Raw genomic sequence first — 20,848 nt, 5'->3', positions numbered from 1 at the left:
AATTCTGGATGTTCTGATGGCAGCGTATTTGCTATTTCAAAATGTGAGGGACACAACCCAAAATATTTCTTTCCTGATCTTTCCACCCCTTTACTTCTTGTGAAGGTTAGAATTGGGCCCTTCTTTGATGCCCAGACATGATGGACTGTATTGTTCCAGACAAAGTGATAACTAACATATCCCAGTGCAATGCTATGTAAAGGTTTAGCAATTTGATTTGGCTTTAGAGCAGTGATTCCCAATTTTTTTTGGCCATGCCCCACCTAAGCATCTCTAAAATCCTGATCCCCCCCCTCCCTTGACATATAATTCTTACTATTCAAAAACTGAACTCCTACACACTCGGAGGAAGCCTAAAAGGCCATTAACTTGATTTAAACAAGATTCCAATTTCCTCCATTAAAAAACAAATTGCCACCCTGTGGGGCATGGGGCCCACATTGGGAACCATTGCTTTAGAGGCTTATTGACAACCAAAGCAATGAGTGCAAAGCAGACTATCCTACAATAGTAGTTTTGACAAGTAGTTTTTCTACCACATTTTGACCTAGCTGCAACATCTGAATCATTCTAAAGATCGTCTCAATATAAAGTTCATTTTAGAACTGTAGTCCTGTGCAATGTTCCCTCTAATTTTTTTTCCGGTGTGGGCAGAAAAGTATAATGTCTGAGTGGCACATTTTCATGCCTGGGCGTGGATCGGTTAGAAACTTTTGTTGGAGTCATGTGACCTCAGGACACACAGCAACAGTGTTCCCTCTAATTTTTTCCGGGGTGGGCAGAAAAGTATAGTGTCTGAGCGGTGGTCCCCTTGGGACTGGGCGGCATAGAAGTATGAATGTGTGTGTGTGTGTGTGTGTGTGTGTGTGTGTATGAATGAATAAATGAATGAATGAATCCCTTCTTTTTTATTAAAAGAAATTAATAATAAAACAAAACCAAAATCTATTACTATTAAAACTAAAACAACCAGCAAAACCAAAAACATAACTATTAATAAAAACAGGTGAGGGCTGGGTTTTTTCCCCCTGTTATTATTTAAGTGCTTTTACCATATGCTTTAAATCAAGAGTTACTTCTCTCTCTGTTTCTCTCTCTTTCCTGTCATTCTCTGCCTCAATCATTTTCTCATTTCTCTTTTTTCTCCCCTTTTTTCTATCATCTCTCTCTCTCTCTTCCTTCCACTCTTCTCTCTCTCTCTTGCTTTCTTCCTCTCTCTCTCTTTCTCTTTCTCTCACTCTCTCTTTTTTCACTTTCTGTCTCCCTCTCTCTTTTCTATCTCTCTCTTTCTGTTGCTCTCTCTTTCTCTTTCTCTTGTTCTCTTTCTCTCTCTCTCTTGCTTTCCCCCTCTCTCTCATTTTTCTCTCTCTTGCTTTTTCTTTCTCACACACACACTTTCTCTCTCATTCTCTCTCTCTTGCTATCTCTCTCTTTATCACTTTCTCTCTATCTCGCTCTGTCTGTTGCTCTCTCTCTCTCTCTCGTTCTCTCTTTCTCTCTGTTCCTTTCTTCTCTGCGGAGGCCGGTGAAGATTTTTCTTATTTTGAATGTGCCGGGTGGGCTGGCAGGGGTGCCCAACATTCCAAATCACCTTTGTCGGTCTCTACTGTGAGAAGAATGCCCGCCCCGCTTCTTCTGCAGCCCCCTTGCTGATAGCCCGGGACAAAAGCGCTCTCAGCAAAGGGAGGGGTGAGGTGGGCGTTCCCAAATCGCTCGGAGCGGCTAGTGGCTGGATGAAGAGGACAAGAAGCCGCAGCCACCACCGCCGCTGCGGGAGAGCCACACCCCAAGGCGGGAAGCGGAGGAGGAGAAAGAGAGGCGGATCAGGCGGGCGGGCGACAGCGCAAGAAGCCATGGGCGCGAGAAAGAGAGGCGGATCGGGCAGGCGGGCAGGGGACAGCGGCGAGAAGCCATGGGCGCAAGAAACAGAGGTGGATCAGGTGGGCGGGGGACAGCGGCGAGAAGCCATGGGCGCGAGGGGGCCAGAGGCGCTGGGGGGGCGGGGGCAGCTCCTTGCGTGGCCGGGGGGTGTTTTTGGGTGCGCAGCTGTATCCAGACACTAGAGAAAGCCCGCAGGGCAGCCTTGATCGGTGCGAGGCAGCTCGCTCCATCAGCCCCCACCCCAATCCTGCAGCCCAAGAGAAAGCAAAAGGGGGATGCCCGTAGTGACTAGCCGCTCCCATCCAAACTGGGGGTGGAACCCAGCGAGAAACACCCACCGCCGGGCAAGTGACACGATGTGCACGGCGGCAACTGAGGGGAAGCGGAAGGGCATCCCTCGGTGCTCTGTATCCAGACATTAAAGAAAGCCCGCAGGGTGGCCTTCATTGGCGCAAGGGGGCTGGCCTCCATCAGCCGCCCCAATCTTCCGCCTTCTTCTGAGGTCACAGGGGAGGTGGGTGCGTGCGACGGCAGCCTCAGACAGCCAGAGAAGCCGGAGGTTTCTCCCCCGCCAACAGCTTGGGAGGGGCGGATCAGCTGTCGGTCAGGGAGAAACCGCGCTGGCTCCGCGCCAGCTTGGAAAACTCTGGGCTGTCCTTAGGATTTGCCTGCGCTCCAGCATGCTATGCACCTTAGAGGGAACTATGCACAGCAATGGTCATAAATATGAAACGGCAGCAAAGTTTTGATTCTGCGATCATCGGGCTGCTGCGAAGGTCCTAAGTGTGAAAAGGGTGCATAAGTCACTTTTTCAGGGCCGTTGTGACTTTGAACGGTCAGTAAATGAACCATTGTAAGTTGAGGAAAACCTGCCTCCCCCCCCAGATGTTTTCAGTGGAGCTTCAAAATTGACTACTGATCTGCTGATCTGCTTCTAAAAGAGTGCACTGGTCAGACAGATAATCCTTGACTTCTGTTTTGACCTCAATGGAGGCCAATGTTTCTATCTCCTGAGCAAGACGGTTATTAAATGAGTTCTGCCTCACTTTACTACCTTTCTTGCCAGAGTCGTTAAGTGAATCCCTGCAGTTGCTTGTCAGAAGTTCCCAAAAGATGTTCACATAAGTGTCCAAAGTTTGATCCAATAACCCCTTTATTTTTCTAACAAAGTCCTCCCTTCCTAGAAGGAAGAATAGAAAGAATAAAATGGAAAAGTGGATTAAAAGGGGATACAAAAAATAAAAAAGAAAAGGGTTTGGTTCAAAGTTCTGCTCAGATTAAAGAAATTGGAGTTTGAAAAGGGTTGATTAAACTTGGAGTATTGTTTTGTTTGCTCTTTTTCAAATTATTTTTTCTATTTAAATATATGAATTTAGGAATTGCTCATCTGTTTTAATAAATTTAGAAGTATTGATTATAATAAGATATGTAGTAGGTGATACTGATTTGGATTAATGCATAAATGGAATTGAATTTAGAATTGTTGGGGAAATTAATGATATTAATGATTTTTACTTGATTGAAAATAGAGAATATTTAGAAATTTTCCTCTTTTTTCTTTTCTCAAATTGAAATTTAAGATTAATAATTAAGTAAGAAATGTAGATAAGTATTAATTGGCTAAATGTTAGATGGGCTGAAATAGTTTTTAAATTTTGGATTAGGTAAATGTACTATTTAGAGGGGGGGGAAGAAGTCTGAAATTTGTATATGTTTACGTTTTTTTAATTTTTCTTTTGTTAACATTTCATTGGCTATACAAGATTTTCTTGGTTTATAGAAAAATGTATAAAGAAAGAAGGAAGCACTTTGGCATAGTGGTTAGTAAGTTAGAAATATAATTGGTGTACTTTTTGAAGGAACATTAAGGAGGGAATTTAATTAAAAGAAAAGTATGTGCCTGGATGACAACATTAGTAAAACAACTTTTGCAACTTTTTTGATGATTGATATTAGTTATTAACAAAATACCGCATTTTATTCATGGAAAATTAGATGGTATACTGTATTATTTGAATGTATGTTGAGAGAAAAATGTTAAAAAATTTACCCTCCACCCAAAATCCTTCATTCCTCCGTCCCTCCATTCATTTCAATTTTCCTTCCTTCCTTCCTTTTCCCTCCATTTCTCCTTCCTTCCTTTCCTCCCTCCCTCTCTCTTGCTTTTTTCTCTCCCTCCCTCTTTCTCTCTTTCTTTCTTTCTCTCTCTTTCTTTCTCCCACTCTTTCTCGTTCTCTCTCCCTCCCACTATCTCTTCCCCTTTCTTTCTCTCTTGCTTTCTCTCTCTCTGTTTCTCCCCCTCTCTTCCTCTTTCTCTCTTCCTCTTTCTCTCTCCCTCTCTCTATCTCTCCCCCACTTTCTTTATCTCTCTCTCTCTTTCTCCCCCCTTTCTCTCCTTTCCTCTAACTCTCCCCCTTTCTTTCTCTCTCTCTCCCACTCTTTCTCTCTCTCTCCCTCTCTCTCTCCTTTCTTTCTCTCTCTCTTGCTTTCTCACTCTCTTTCTCTCCCTCTTTCTCTCTCTCTCCCTCTTTTTCTCTCTCCTTCTACCTCTCCTCCTTTCTTTTTCTCTCTCTCTTTCTCCCCCTCTTTCTCTCTCTCTCTCCCCCTCTATCTCTCCCCCTTTTCTCTCTCTCTCTTGCTTTCTGTCTCTCTCTTTCTCTTTCTCCCCCTCACTTTCTCTTTCCCTCTATCTCTCTCCCTTTCTTTCTTTCTCTCTCTCTCTCTTTCTCCCTCTAAACCTCCAGATGGTCATCGTGCCGGCGCCAGGGGCATGGATTTGCTGGTGCCAGGAGCACACAGGGCATGGATCCGCACCCCCCCAGACGGTGATCGGGCTGGCACCGGCAGCTCACAGGGCGTGGATTCGCGCCCCCCAGATGGTGATTGGGCTAGCATCGGCAGCACATGGGGCGTGGATCCACCCCCCAACAGATGGTCATCGGGCCGGCGCTGGCAGAATGTGGGGCATGGATCTGTGCCCCCCCACAGACGGTGATCGGGCTGGTGCTGCCTCTCTCACCTGCTTCCGAGGCAGCACCGACCCAGACACTGAAGCAGAGCACGCTCAGTTGCTCCACTGGCGGCACCAGGCACCGCCCACCTTCAAGCACAGCAGATGCCGGTGGCCGGAAAAACTTGGAAGCTGCTGTCTCACAACTTTTTGCTCTTTGCGCCCTCAGCAAAAAGTTGCAAGAACGGAAGCTGAGCTTCCTTCTTCGCAGCTTCCAAGTTTTTCCGGCCACCGGGAAAATGTGTGTGTGTAGAGATTTGAGACCTCTGCGCCAGAATTGTAGCTTAGCCCATAGCGCAGCTTAGAGCATTCCGGATCTGGTGGGGAAGCAGGAGGAGGGAGGAGGCTGCAGCTCCTTGGATGACAGGTGAAACATCTAGAATATAGGGGGGATTTGATTGTGTCAGCGAACTTGCTTCTGGAAATTCTTGTGGGGTGAGTTGTCCCTGCCTTTGGAGCCCCCACTCGACACTTCTGTGTGTCAATTAAGAACTTTACCGGCCACGGAAGAGTCAGATCCCGATCAGCTGGGCTGTGGAAAATGGCGCCGGCACTGAGGACTGACTTATGTGGAGGAATGAGGCGACAAGAACAAGAGGCAAGAGAATAAGAAGCGAGAGAACGAGAGACGAGCGTCGTGGATTGTGCTGGCTGGAGGTGCTGGAGGTGGGCCTGGGATGCTGGTGCGCTGTTGGTGGGAGCGCCCAGTGCTGGAAGGTCTGCCGATTAAAGGGCCAGCGTGGAGAGGCCAGGTCGATTGTCGTTGCCGAGAACGAGGCCTACGAGAGGAGAGGAGCTGAGGATAATGTCGGAGCGATGCCCACGAGAGGAGAGGAGCTGGGGAGGATGTCGGGGCGACGTCGAGGTTGTGTTGTGAGCATTTGGAGGTCCTGCAGTGCTGTTTGGCAAAGGGAGATGCAGAAATGTCGCTCGGAATTCAGCGACACCAACAGAAGATATCTACCAGTGACCAGCGAAAGCCGGAGGTCCTGGGGGAGCCAAGGAGCCGGAGGCAGAATCGGGACAGAGAAAGAGACCTCGAAGTGTCGGCCGGAGGCAGCGGCCGGCACCAAAAGAGTAAAAAAAAAAAGGTAACATCAAGAAGAGACTCCTTATCCAGGACTGGGACATTCCCCACCCCACCCCCCTCTTTTGCCCTTTTTTGGGACATAGAACATACTATTAATCCAGAACTTGGTAACTGAGAACTGATATGACTTTGCTGCTGACCAATTTCCTATATTCTATATATATACACTTTTATATGCTGCTGACTAGATTTATTTTAATCAACTGAATTACTGCATTATTACCTATATTTTATATATTCTATATTGTTTATTTGTATCTATTATCTCTTTATTAGTATTTTAATCTTTAGTATTTTTAACTATAAATTGATTTATATTTTAACTATAAATTATTGGGGGGGGTTAGTGATGGATAATTGGGGTGGGGGTAGTATGAATGGAGTGAATGATTGGTATGGATGGGATGGGTGGGATGGTTGGGGTCACAATATGGGTGAGATGAATGGGAACGATGTAAATAATATTTACCAGGTGGTAAATAAAGCTCTCCTCATCCGGGATTTAATCCTGGATGAGGAGGCCGAGCTGGCATGTGTAACTGAAACCTGGCTGGGCCCGGAGGGAGGAGTTCCTCTCTCTGAAATTTACCCAGCCGGGTTTCAGATATGGCATCAACCTCGACCCCAGGGAAGGGAGGGGAGGAGTGGCTATTATAGCCAGGGAGAGCCTTTGCCTGCGTAGACTCGTTGCTCCGGAGATTGCGGGTTGCGAGTCCCTCCTGGTGAAGTTGGACTTAGGGGTTCAGGCAGGCTTGCTTCTCACGTACCTGCCTCCCAGCTGCATGGCACAAGCCCTGCCTGTGCTACTCGAGGAGGTAGCCGGGCTGGCAGTGGGGTTCCCTAGACTTATTGTCTTGGGGGACCTCAACCTGCCATCGCTCAGCGAATCCTCTGGACTGGCACAGGAGTTCATGGCCACCATGGCAGCCATGGACCTGATCCAAGTAGTACAGGGTCTGACTCATGAGGGGGGGCACACACCCGGCATGGTATTCCTCTCTGAGCAACACAGTAATGGCCTGAGACTAAGGGGCTTAGAAGTGTTGCCTTTGTCATGGTCAGACCATTTTCTACTGCGGCTTGACTTCCTGGCTCCAATCCTCCCCTGCAGGGAGGCGGAACCGATTAAGTTGTTCCGCCCCAGGCGCCTGATGGATCCAGAAGGCTTTCAGAAGGCACTTGGGGTTCTTCCAGATACACTTGTCAACAGTTCGGCAGAGTCTCTGGCTGAGGCCTGGAACAAGGCTGCAGTGGAGGCCCTTGACCGAATTGCGCCACTGCGACCTCTCTGCGGCACTAGACCCCATAGAGCTCCATGGTTCAACGAGGAGCTGTGGGAGTTGAAACGCCAGAAGAGACGTCTAGAGAAGCGATGGAGGAAGAGTAAGTCCGAATCCGATCGAACACTTGTAAGAGCTCATATTAATACTTACAAAGTGGCGCGCAAGGCGGCAAGATGCGCGTATCATGCCGCCTTGATTGCACCAGCGGAATCCCGCCCGGCCACTCTGTTTAGGGTAACCTGCTCCCTTCTTAATCAGGGGGGAGTTGGGGAGCCCTTGCAGAGTAGTGCCGAGGATTTTAACGCATTTTTCGCTGATAAAATCACTCGGATCCGAGCAGACCTCGACTCCAATTGTAAAACAGAGTCGACTGACAACGAGTCAGTCGAGGTGACTGGGGCTAAACATCTTTGTCCATCTGTCTGGGAGGAGTTTGACTTGGTGACACCTGATGAAGTGGACAAGGCCATTGGAGCTGTGAGTTCTGCCACTTGTCTACTGGATCCGTGTCCCTCTTGGTTGGTTTTGGCCAGTCGAGAGGTGACGCGGAGCTGGGTCCAGGATATTGTCAACGCCTCCTTGGGGAGGGGGTCCTTTCCGGCCCTTTATAAGGAGGCACTTGTGTGCCCCCTCCTCAAGAAGCCTTCCCTGGACCCAGCTGTGTTCAATAACTACTGTCCAGTCTCCAACCCTCCCTTTATGGGGAAGGTTGTTGAGAAGGTGGTGGTGCTTCAACTCCAGCGGTCCTTGGAAGAAGCCGATTATCTAGGTCCTCAGCAGTCTGGATTCAGGCCTGGCTATAGCACGGAAACTGCTTTGGTCGCACTGATGGATGATCTCTGGCAGGCCCAGGACAGGGGCTTGTGCTCTGTCCTGGTGCTTCTTGACCTCTCAGCGGCTTTCAATACCATCGATCAAGGTATCCTTCTGCGCCGGCTGGAGGGGTTGGGAGTGGGAGGCACTATTCTTCAGTGGTTCTCCTCCTACCTCTCTGGTCGGTTGCAGTCGGTGTTAGTGGGGGGTCAGAGGTTGACCTCTAGGTCTCTCCCTTGTGGGGTGCCTCAGGGGTCGGTCCTTTCCCCCTGCTATTTAATATCTACATGAAACCGTGGGTGAGATCATCGAAGGGCATGGGGTGAGGTATCATCAATATGCCGATGATACCCAGTTATACATCTCCACCCCATGTCCAGTCAACGAAGGAGTGGAAGTGCCTGGAGGCTGTTGGGGCCTGGATGGGTGTCAACAAACTCAAACTCAACCCAGACAAGATGGAGTGGCTGTGGGTCTTGCCTCCCAAGGACAATTCCATCTGTCCGTCCATTACCCTGGGGGGAGAATCATTGACCCCCTCAGAGAGGGTTCGCAACTTGGGTGTCCTCCTTGATCCACAGCTCACATTAGAGAAACATCTTTCAGCTGTGGTGAGGGGGGCGTTCGCCCAGGTTCACCTGGTGCACCAGTTGCGACTCTATTTGGACCGGGAGTCACTGCTCACAGTCACTCATGCCCTCATCACCTCGAGGCTCGACTACTGTAATGCTCTCTACATGGGGCTACCTTTGAAAAGTGTTTGGAAACTTCAGATCGTGCAGAATGCAGCTGCGAGAGCAATCATGGGCTTTCCCAAATATGCCCATGTTACACCAACACTCCACAGTCTGCATTGGTTGCCGATCAGTTTCCGGTCACAATTCAAAGTGTTGGTTATGACTTATAAAGCCCTTCATGGCACCGGACTAGATTATCTCAGGGACCGCCTTCTGCTACATGAATCCCGGCAACCAGTTAGGTCCCACAGAGTGGGTCTTCTCCGGGTCCCGTCAACTAAACAATGCCGCTTGGCGGGACCCAGGGGAAGAGCCTTCTCTGTGGCGACCCCAGCCCTCTGGAACCAACTCCCCCCAGAAATTAGAATTGCCCCTACCCTCCTTGCCTTTCGTAAGCTACTTAAAACCCACCTCTGCCGTCAGGCATGGGGGAATTGAGATACTCCTTCCCCCTAGGCCTTTACAATTTTATGCATGGTATGTCTGTATGTATGTTTGGTTTTTATATTAATGGGTTTTTAATAGTTTTTAGTACTGGATTATTATTGTACACTGTGTTATTATTGCTGTTAGCCGCCCCGAGTCTCCGGAGAGGGGCGGCATTCAAATACAATAAATAAATAAACAAATAAACAAACAAACAAACAAACAAACAAATAAATAAATAGAGGTAACAGTGGTCCTGAGGTGAGGTTCTGAAGTAATAAAAATGAAACCTTCATAATCCAGGTAGAGCAGCAATTGTCATTCCTTCTGCAGATGGGAATGGCTCCACTGGCTACAGCTTCCATCTGTTGCTGAAGCAGGAGCCGCCAGTCCAAGAAGATCCTCAAGCTGCAGACCAACTCCTTCAGAGTTAAGAAAAGTTAATATATTTCTCCAGAATCAATGTGTTACATCAGAGGGGTTGAAAATTACCATCAAATGATCCTTCTGCACCAGTTGGACCAGGACTGCCTTTGGGGCCTCTCTCTCCCTCGGGGCCTGGACTGCCATCCATTCCCCGGTCACCCGGTACACCTGAAAAAAACCCCAAATTTATAGTTTAAACTTCAGCTACTTAAAGATAACTCCAGATTATCTCATACTAATATATTTTAACACTTTCCCAAAAAACTGCTAAGCCACATAGCAATATTCGAAATATATAAAAGCAGCACCTTTTATAAGTTTAGGATGTTGTGCGTGACTTGGTGACCCTCGAATCCCTTTATCTCCAGGTTCTCCCTATAGAAATACAAATTTAGTTAAGCCAATTTAGTACAACTGATTTAATTATGAATGAGAAAATAAGGCATGAAGAACCTTCACTTTGCCACAGACCCAAAAATTTCTGTAAGACTGTATTCTTATCAGTTTGTGTAATATTTCTTCATTTTTTACTCTTCACTCATAGACTAAAATATACCCATAGTAAGTGATCACTACTTATATTACAATAATACCATGATACATTGTTTTACCAGTTTCTTATCTTCACCCATCATCACAATGACAACTGTTCCCAACTTATTTTTGGCAGAAATGGTTCACTAGCATGGCAAATTTGTCAATTTATTCTTGCTTGGCCACTCCAACATTATCCAAATTTCAAAATATTAACTTATAAGTAGAGAGACACCACCTTCAATTAGTCATTGTTTAAGTCATACCATGTTCTTTCCTTAATAATATATACAGTATGTAAGTTTTGCAAGTAAGGCCATAAGGGAGGAAATGGAAACCATAATCAGATTAAGCAAAAATGCTTGAAGGCCAAAAATGACAGTGAGAAAAAAACAGGGGCATACATAATATGAAGCAAATAATATTTTATTTATTAAATGTATTGGCCACCCATTTTGCCAGTAGGTAACTCTTACATCAGATATTTTAGCACAGGGCTCTCCAAACCTGGCAACTTTAAGACTTGTGGATTTCAACTCCCAGAATTCTCTAGCCAGCAACATCTGTTCTAGCATATTTATGTCTATATTTAATGAGCCTACATAACTAACACACTTGTACAGGGTCTATTCAGACTTGTTTCAAGGATGGAGAACCAGAATATTTGCCATTTTGTCATATCTGATGCTGTTCAATTGATCTGACGTTGAATGTTAATTGCTTAGAAACTCTCAAAGGACAAACATTATCACACCCACCCACCACTGTCAGTAAGGGCAAAGCAAAGTAGCAGAGATGTGGATAATCCTTTCTTGTGTGAGGACAATGGCTCGTATATTACAAGGAAGGAAGCATGGAGTGGAGTGACCATCCAAGGGAAATTATAAAATGGCAAGCTTAGATTTTGTGAAAGTGATGCTTGGGGTGATATTGAAAACAAGCAAACTTCAACTTGAAATGGATCAGCCTGTATAAATAATGTATCTCAGTCAATAAGACTGCTGTATATGGAAACCAATTAACTATTGTTTTATATATTTCTTGTAACCTTCCTACACTACAGTTATTTCAGGGTTTAACATACAGTGAAGAATAATTACCTTCATCCCTTTCTGGCCAGGAATGCCCTGGATTCCATAATTTCCTGGGGTACCCTGAAATGAAAATAAAAAAGAATAGCAATATTTCTTTTAACTGAGCACCAATTACCTGCTTTAGTTCTTCATTCTGTATTACAGCAATGAGAGTGTTCAGAACCAAAACTGACTAGAGCCAGGTAAGTCGACATGGTGAGATGAGGACACAATTGGTCCAGGGAAATATATTATCCCTATTCCTACTTTAAACTGGTGAAATTGGACAGTAAAGTCAAATGATTTTTTAAACAGATTTTTATTCATTTATAAACTTTTAAAAATACATAAAACAAACAAATAAACAAATAAGATATTATACAATACAAACAAAAAAAGAAAAATGAAACATATATAAATACTTATACCTCAGTTCTATCATCAATTTATTTAGTTCTGCACAATCCAAAATATTTTTAATTATAACAGTTTCAGTTGGTACCTCTTTTTGTTTCCATTATTGTACCAGGATGATTCTTACTATTGTGAGAATGTGTAATGGTATATAATGGTATTGTTTTTCTATGTTTTGATCTAGTATCCCAAGGAGGAATGCTTCTGGTTTCTTTCTAATTTTTTGTTTAGTTATTTCTTTTATTTCTTCTTCTTTTGCACCATAGTTTTTGTATCACTGGACAGGTCCACCACATATGATAATAGATCCCATTTTTATAGCCACATTTCCAACATTTTGGTGTCAAATGGGTAATTCCATTTATGTTGACTGAGATAATCTTGATTTGTTTTTCCATCCTATTGCCCTAAGTTTGCTTTTGCTGCCTTTGCACTTCTTGTTTCTATTTGGCTTCTGGTTTTCCTTCCTTCCTCCCTCCCTCCCTCCCTCCCTCCCTCCCTCCTCTTCTTCTTTTTTCTAAGTGTTGTTCTTCCTGACTCTGTGTCTTTATTTCTACATTACTTTCCCCTTCTTCCAGATATTGCTCTATGAACTGGTCCACTTTTTTGTGGTGTCTATTCTTATCTTCTGTTCTTTCCAGGATATTAGTAGCTCCTTGGTTATCAGCCATCTAAGAGGGATTCTTTTCTTATTAGTTTTACGGTTAGATACTGAAATTCTCTCCTTTTCCCCCTGATTCACCTAGTTATTTGTTTTAGTATTATAATGTCTTTTCATGTAAAAGTTATTCTGTCTTGGTGATTGTATAAATTTTGTCTTTTATCGTTTATTTTAATAAATTTGATGTTTTTTTATAAATTCTATGTTTTTTAGCATAATTTGTTTGGACTCTATATACTTCATTGATGTTTAATTTAATTTCTTCGTTGTCCATTTTAAGAATAACTGCCATTAGGTTCAAAAGGTCTTCTCTTTCTTCTGATACATTTTGTAATCATAGACAAATACATTGATTTTTCAAATTCAGAAATGAATTCCAGTTCTTTTTCTTAGATATTTGTATCTCTTTTCCACAAATTGTGTAGCTTTATCATAATCCAGTCTCTATAGTTTTCCAACTCACTTTCAAGATGTTTCCCAGTCAAATAATGCACTGTCACTTTCTTTATTGCTGACACTGTTGCAAGTTTGTTTCATATACTTCCATTTCTCAGTCACATTCAGCAATGTCAGCTTACAGTTCCTTGTTTATTGTTTATTAGTCCTTTTCTTCAACTCTCCTTGTTCTCATTAATTTTATTATCCAGCACACCACTCTCACATTCTCTGATTTCTTTAATCTCTTCTGTCCATTCCAAAATCTCTGCTTACTCCTCACTACTCAGGTGCCACTAATTCCTCTTGGAGACTTCCTTCTCCTTTGCATGTTCCATCTCGGATTCGGAATTTTCTCAAAATTTCCTGGTAAGAGCTCACTAATATGCTACCACTTCCCTCTTTCTTGTGTCCTCTTTTAAAATGGGGCCACCATGTCTCCGAGCCACCAACTAACACGGGCTTCTTCTGCGCCCAGTATCAGTGCTATCACCTTTTGCAGTGTGGGGTTGCATCTCTCCCCACCCCACCCCGATGTTCTCCTTCTTTTGGCTATCTCCTATGAAGATCAGCACTGCAGTGTTCGACTCCCTGAAGTACAGAATGTTGCAAAGGAAAGAGCAGTCAGCATTCCCCCTCCGCTGTGCATAGCATGACCCCAGTCAGTAAGCTCAAATGTTTTATCAAACTTCATTCTTTTATTGGGTGAGACCTAGTATTTTTTAAAAACTCCAATCTCAATTTACTATGTGAACCCTCCTGCTTCTATTTGTTAGCTGCTTTTTTAGTCATTTTTGGGCATGCCTCCTCTAATACTAATTTGTTAATTGGTCTTATCTGCTGCTAATTTAGGGCTGGTCTTCCTTTTTTCCATCAGTTCTCTTGTTTTATAAGAGGCACTTTTCAATGCAGGGTGGCTATAAGGAGAAAAAGGCAATTTTCCTTTTAAAATGTCCTTAAGTTGTCTTTCTTTCTAAAAAGCAACCTGATTCTGGGACTTCATACTTACCACATCTCCTTCAGCTCCTTTTAGGCCATTGATTCCTGGCAAACCCTATAAACATTTACAAGCAGAACCATGTTACTAAACATTTATTATCAATTCCATTAAAATAGATTTTATTGAAATTAAACTTTATGAAGAATAAGATTTAAAACACCCAATTTCATATACAATATGAAATGAAACTTTCCAATAATTCTTGGCTATTATCTGAACAGACTAAACTCACCAAAAACTGATCAATATGGTCCAGCAATATCAAATTAAAATATTGGAAATTTAATGGGTGCTTTGGCAGAATTTTTGTACATTCATCCTATACATATTTATGCCTACATGAGTATACAGTACTAGAGATTCAATTTTATTCTATTGTGAATTAAGTTAAATTATCTCAACTAGATTTTAAAAGAAAAGAATATTAAATAGGAATGGTTATATCAATGATATTTGCTTATTTTATCCTAACTACATTATGGGCAATACTGGGATATATTTCAAATATCTCTGAACCCCCAAAAGTTAAAAGTGACCATTAGATTGATATTTTTGATGATCATGACAATGAACAAAGAAGGCTGAAATAGATGTCTTAGTTTTGAATGTGAATTGACCATTTCACCTTTTACCACCAAACATGACATGGATTATAGAGTTTATACTCACAAATAAATAAATAAAACCAGAAGACATAATGGCAAATCATCCTATGGTTGCCAAGAAAACCTCACAGATATTTCCATTTAGTTATAAAGAGTCTAATAAAGACTATCTTGATTTTTAAGACCACTGTTTGTTCAACTTTTCAGTGTCTAGCTCTCACACTTTCATCTACCAGAGGTTTAAATACTCAATAAAATATTGTACATCTTGGCTAATGCAACTGAATATTGTTTCACATGATGAAGATTACTGTGTGCCTTCAACAAAATTCTGGGCCAGAAATGCTTCCTTTAGCCAGGAAATTAAGTGGCTTGAATGAAAAAAGGAGAAAATAGTCAAAGCCCTCTATCAGTTGATAAATATGATTTTCAGAACTTTCAGAACAGACTCTCAGAACATTTGCAAAACAAGAAATTCCACCCAAAATATAAATAGGGTAAGTTAGTAGTCCTTACTTAGTGCTTGCCTCAGACTGCAACCCTCTGTAGTTACGATGTTGAAAAAATAATTTTGTGACTAATGTCCAAATGGCTTATCTCTCCCCCCCCTATAATTTATTTGCCACTATAATCAGTTAGTAGGCACTGCCCAATGTAAAATCACAAGCATAAACATAGTGATTGTTTCACTTAACAACCAAGTTTCCAGTCCCAATTGTGGTAATTAGAAAAGGACCACCTGCACCAGAAATACCATTGAAAACCATTTCACTTTCTTAGTATAGAAGGAAATAATTAGGCAGAACATTAATTAATGCTAGGTTTTGTTATATATTTACTCTTTGTCCTGGAAATCCAGTTATTCCTTCTTCTCCCTTTTCTGCTCGTTGTGCAGGAAAACCCTGTGGGGAAAATATTTGCACAATTGTAGCATAATAATATACAATTTAGCATATAGTACTAACACTTCGTGGAGAGGGTACAGCTATAAACTAGTAGTAGTCACTTGGCAGGACAGTGATAGATATCTCTAAGCATGTTCCATAGAAGCTTTTTCGTCAAAAGACAATTTAACTTTATTTTTTTCTTCTTTTGAAAACATTTAGATTCTCATCCAAGAAACTCTTTCAGTTCTAACTCCCTAAGCATGTTTTCCCATTCACGTGCATCTATAATGCAGGTATATTGCTTCTACAAAGGTCTCATCAAGTGGCAGTGTATAGACAACCTCAGACGCTAAGAAGGAACAGCCCTGACTATTATTTGGTCAAGGAACCACCTAGATCGTTAGGCTTGAAGGAGCTCTTGAAAAATATCTAGAAGAAATTAATAGCAAATGTTTTTGTAATATATATTCTGAATAGAGCTGGAAGGGACCTTGGAGGTCTTCTAGTCAGCCCCCTGCTCAAGCAGGACACCCAATACAATTTCAGACAAGTGATTGTCCAGTCCTTTCTTAAAAACCTCCAATGATGAAGCACCTACAACTTCTAAAGGCAAGCTGTTCCACTGGTTAAGTGTCCTCATTGTCAGGAAGTTTCTCTTTAATTCTAGGTTGCTTCTCTCCTTGATTTGTTTTTACCCTTGTTTCTGGGTAGAAACTAAAACTAATACTGTCAAGGCAATGTGAAAATGTCTGTGTGTCTTATACACTGAATGTTGCTGAAGCCCTGTCTACCCACCAGCCTGCATTCTTCAGCTGTTTTTGTCTCTGCGCATCATGTTTTCTAACTCCACATACCCCATTTTTGGCTTCCGCGTATCATTTTTTTTGCCAATCTCCATCGCCTACAATTGGCCGAAAACATGATGTGTGGAGGCCAAAAATGGGGCACGTAGAGGCTGAAAACATGATATGCAGAGGCCAAAAACATGATGCACAGATGGGATGATAAACAGTGATGTGCTGTGGTGATCCTGTCAGCTTGAAACAGGTCTAAAACGGAGGCCAAAACATAATGTGTGGAGGCCAAAAACGCAAAGCGCTGAAGCGGCAATGGGCTGTGGCAACCCCCACGGCCTGGAAAAACTGATTGGCGATATTCTGGGAGGCTGATCCAGCCACCAATCAGCTGCTCATGCTGAATCAGCTCTGTGATATCATGCTGAAGCTGACCAGGCTGTTTGCTGCAAGGACCCTAGCCAGATGAATATCAGTGGATGCTGGTAGGTACAGGTAGATTTTTTTCTTCTTGTTTTCCTCCCTGAAGAGTAATGTGTTTCTTATACTCCGGAGCATCTTATATTCTGAAAAATATGGATATATTCACCATCAATTATAATGTAATTGTTGCTACCCAATGGAAGGTGCCATGGCTCTGAAGAGAGTAACAGAAACCATAGTTTCTGATGGTCAAGAGGAACTAAAATGCCATTGACATCATCCTAACATCTGCCATTATCTCCCTTAAGTAAATCTGAGGGGTTGTTTCACAATGTGAGTGGACGTGTTCCCTGTTGCTCCATAGGAAAATGTCAAAACAGATGGATTAAAATTATAAGGAAGGAATTTCAGGCTAGACATCCAGGACAACTTTTTGTATGAAGTGGAACAGGATGCTTTATTTCAAACTCAGTATCCCACCTTCAGGCAGAGACTGGATGACCGTATGTGAAAGATACTCCAGTGGATCCTGTACTGAGTAGTATTAGATCTAAGGTTCCTTCTTTACTGTATGATTCCATTAAATATAAATTTGTCATTCTGCTAAGAAGACACCAGTCCCTACCACAATCTGTATTTACAAGAATTGCTACTGAACATCACTGCATGAAAGTAATGATGGTGTGCTTAAAAATTTCACATATTGTGAAAAGGTAGAGGTCTAGAACAAAAGTACCAGACAGCAACCTCACCCAATTTATTTCCTTGTAGATGAGCTGTTTGGAGCTGCACAAATATAACCAATAGAAGGTGATAAATATCTGTATTGCTTTGCTATCAACTAATGGTTATCAAGATCTGTGCATCAGTGTTTTTGACTGATTTTTAAAAAATACATCTTATTGATTTTTATAATAATAAACAAATACACACAACACAAAACAGTGTGCAGTGATATGTGCTCCCACCAGGCAACATCAATCATTCAATGTTTTTTGACTGATGATGACAGTCATTTCATAAATCTATTATCTCTTCCGTTAAGCCATTTTGCAGCACCATCCAGGGCATGCTCTCCACTATCAAAAAGAGTAGGTATCTAGTGTATTTTATTTGGGATGGACTGATTTCTGTAGAGATGTTATGCATCTTTAAATATGCTAAAAGAATCATGGGATGGGAGTTAGTTTCTATTAGGAAATAATAAAAAGAGAGTTATACAGGTTATGAATTAGTCTAAATTCTGAAATAAAACATTTCATATAGTCTGAGTTATAAATAAATGTTAAATTGTGAAAAATGAATATTGAATTCAGAAAACTACTTTCAGTGTTAAAATAGCTAAAATATTGCATTATCATATTATCAACCAAGCACCACTATTCTGAAATAACAGTGAATCCAGATATTACTCTTTTCTATGAAAAGTGTACATGTTTCTCATCACAGAAATAACTGTGTTTCTTGTGGACTTACTGGAAATCCAGGTTGTCCCATCATTCCTTTTCTTCCTTTCATACCCTAGTAATATAAAACAACAATAATATTAAATAAACATATATATATATATCTTATTCTCTGCTAAATTTATAGCAGCTAGAATACTTCGTATACTTCAGTTATGTGTATGACAATTTTTGTTGATAAATCAAAATTAATCAAAAGGGCTGAAAAAAGAAACTTGAGGGAATAGCAGACTTATCTTGAATTCTATTTTCTTTAATATAGAATCCAGTTCATAACCTGACATAATACTTTATTTGCAAATATAGTGTCTTATGTGTCAAAATTTACTTTCCAAATATTTTATTTTCTATCCAGGTTATGACAGAAGACTCACACCCTAAGATGGGTGTCAAACACATGCCATTACATGACGTATTATAACTTTCCCCCCCTTTGCTAAACCAGGCATGAGCATGGCCAGTGCGTGACACATCTGGTCGGCAGGCCGCAAGTTTGACAGCTCTGTACTAAGAGGTAAGCATAAAATGAAAGGCAAAAAAAGGCAGGAATAAAATAACATCATTCAAAATGTTCCTCTGAAACTATCAGAATGTTTCACCAGAACAGCATAGGGAACTGTTTCATCACATGATATAAAATTATTCTAAGGGTCTGTTGCCACAGGAGAACTTTTCCAACTTTTACAGCTTCTCACAGTCACTCCCACCCTCATCACCTCGAGGCTCAATTACACAAGTTCATCACCTCGAGGCTCGATTAGTGCTTTACATGGGGCTACCTTTAAAGAATGTTCGGAGACTGTAGTTAGTCCAAGATGCAGCTGTGCGAGCTGTCATGGGTCTATCAAGATATACCCATGTATCACCATCATTCTGTGAGCTGCACTGGCTACGATTTGTCTCTGAATGCAATTTAAATGTTGTTTATTACCATGGCTTAGGACCAGAGTACTTATAGGACCATCTTCTGCCTCATGTATCTCAGCAGTCAAGGGGAAGGGCCTTCTCTGTGGTGGTTCCAGTCCTCTGGAATCAACTCCCTCCAGAGATTTGCATCATCCCCACACTCCTGGCCTTTTGAAAGGCTTTAAAAACATGCCTGTGCTGGCAAGCCTGGGACCACTGAGCATGACCACTCTGCTCTGGCTGTTAGTATGTTAGGATGTGTTGAATTGTCTTTTAAGGCTTGGGGTTTTTAAATTTTGTAATCGCTTTTATCTTGTACACTGCCCTGAGTCCACTGGAGAAGGGCGGCTTATAAATGTAAACAAACAAACAAACAAACTTGAGATAGAGGTAAATTATGAGCCAGGGTGGCGCAGCAGGTAGAGTGCTGTACTGCAGGCCACTGAATCTGACTGTAGATCTGTAAGTCAGCGATTCAAATCTCATCACCGGCTCAAGGTTGACTCAGCCTTCCATCCTTCTGAGGTGGGTAAAATGAGGACCCGGACTGTGGGGGCAATAGGCTGGCTCTATTAAAAAGCGCTATTGCTAACATGTTGTAAGCCGCCCTGAGTCTAAGGAGAAGGGCGGCATAAAAATTGAATAAATAAAATAAATAAATAAATAAAATTGCCCTGTAAAGTAAGCCACCACTTGAATAACAGAAAGGCTGAAGTGTAGAGGTGGGTTCCTCTTAATTCGAACCGGTTCGCCTGAACCGGTAGTGACCCACTGGTGATGTCACAATGACATCACTGAACCAGATCGGTCGGTGCTGGTCTGTGGGCATCATCTCTCTTTTTAAAAAATTATTTTTGAAATTATTATTTTTTCTGTGCATGTGCAGAAGCCAGGTTTCCAGCATTGTGCATGCGTCACCATTTTGGTTTTGGCTTTTAAATTTTTTTAAAAAGTTTTGTGAACTGTGCAGCACAGAAGGAAGTAATCTGGCAGCAAGATAAGTTATTCATTTTATATTAATTTTTTTTCTAAATTTATATTAAATTTAGGGGGGAAATTATTAGATTTTTTTTGCCCCATAGAGAGGGTTGACTTATCTGTTCCTATGATATTTATATCAACTTGAGTCTTAAGTGGATTGGCCTTTCCTAAAAAAAATAATATGGTGGTCTATGATTGGTAGTAGTTGCACTGTTAAAGTACTGGCAATTGCTTTTTTTGGGGGGGGGGGTTGTTTTTTTGTACCGAGCATGCAATTTAAGTGAAAATGCAGTCCTAATTCAGAGATGCCAGGGAGTCTAGGAAGAGTTGGCTGATCCTAGATATTTACTGCCTGGTTGGCTGATCCTGGTTGGCTGATCCTAGATATTTACTGACAGAAATTTGCAGGAATGATAACCCAGTTGACAAAGGAACAGAAAAAGAGAAGAATTGGGTTACATCTGGAGCTCTTCCAGATGACAGATAGAACTTAACACCATTAAGTCAGAATAGGCTAACATTTGGGAACTAACATTTCAAAACTTGTTCCTTGAGTGAGGCTCAACAGACAATACTGATAATATTCTAGCCATTTTTTAAAATTTAGGATTGGCACCAACAGCAAAGGTAGATGTCTACCTCATATAAAATAAATCAAGCATACACACTGTTGAACTAGTATAACATAATGTGCATATGAATGAATGCACGTAGATGTGATGGATTGTTCTGAAGAATTCAAAAATCTACAGTGAGGAAGGCTGGATAGAGCAATTCTATTTTTCAAGGGAATGAATTATCTGTAATTTTGAATAATATTTCTAATTACCTTGTGTTCACTTAGAATCTCATCTATTGAACCAGTGAATTCTCTTGTTGATGGAAGTCCAGGTGGGCCAGGAAAACCAATTTCACCCTTCACAAAAGTCATAAAGATAAGTTTAATAGACAAAATGAAATTGTAAACAACATGGAATGTGCATTCTTTGAATTCAGTGAAAGT

At 41.9% G+C, this 20,848-nt stretch overlaps 1 protein-coding gene across 3 annotated transcripts in view; it reads right to left on the bottom strand.

Moving 5' to 3' along the window:
- COL4A2 (collagen type IV alpha 2 chain) overlaps positions 1-20,848 on the bottom strand; it is a 206,614-nt gene that overhangs the window by 68,717 nt on the left and 117,049 nt on the right. For all 3 annotated transcript variants that reach the window (XM_070732373.1, XM_070732371.1, XM_070732372.1), the window contains 7 exons: positions 20,675-20,761; positions 17,969-18,013; positions 15,228-15,290; positions 13,793-13,837; positions 11,301-11,354; positions 9,975-10,041; positions 9,733-9,834 (listed from right to left, as the gene is read on the bottom strand). In XM_070732373.1, coding sequence (XP_070588474.1) covers positions 9,733-9,834; positions 9,975-10,041; positions 11,301-11,354; positions 13,793-13,837; positions 15,228-15,290; positions 17,969-18,013; positions 20,675-20,761 — 463 coding nt within the window. The remainder of the gene's footprint in view (positions 1-9,732; positions 9,835-9,974; positions 10,042-11,300; positions 11,355-13,792; positions 13,838-15,227; positions 15,291-17,968; positions 18,014-20,674; positions 20,762-20,848) is intronic.

This window comes from Erythrolamprus reginae, chromosome 1, assembly GCF_031021105.1.
Source record: "Erythrolamprus reginae isolate rEryReg1 chromosome 1, rEryReg1.hap1, whole genome shotgun sequence".
In the NCBI taxonomy this organism is placed as follows: domain Eukaryota; kingdom Metazoa; phylum Chordata; class Lepidosauria; order Squamata; family Dipsadidae; genus Erythrolamprus; species Erythrolamprus reginae.
This window is presented reverse-complemented; position numbering and strand designations above follow the sequence as displayed.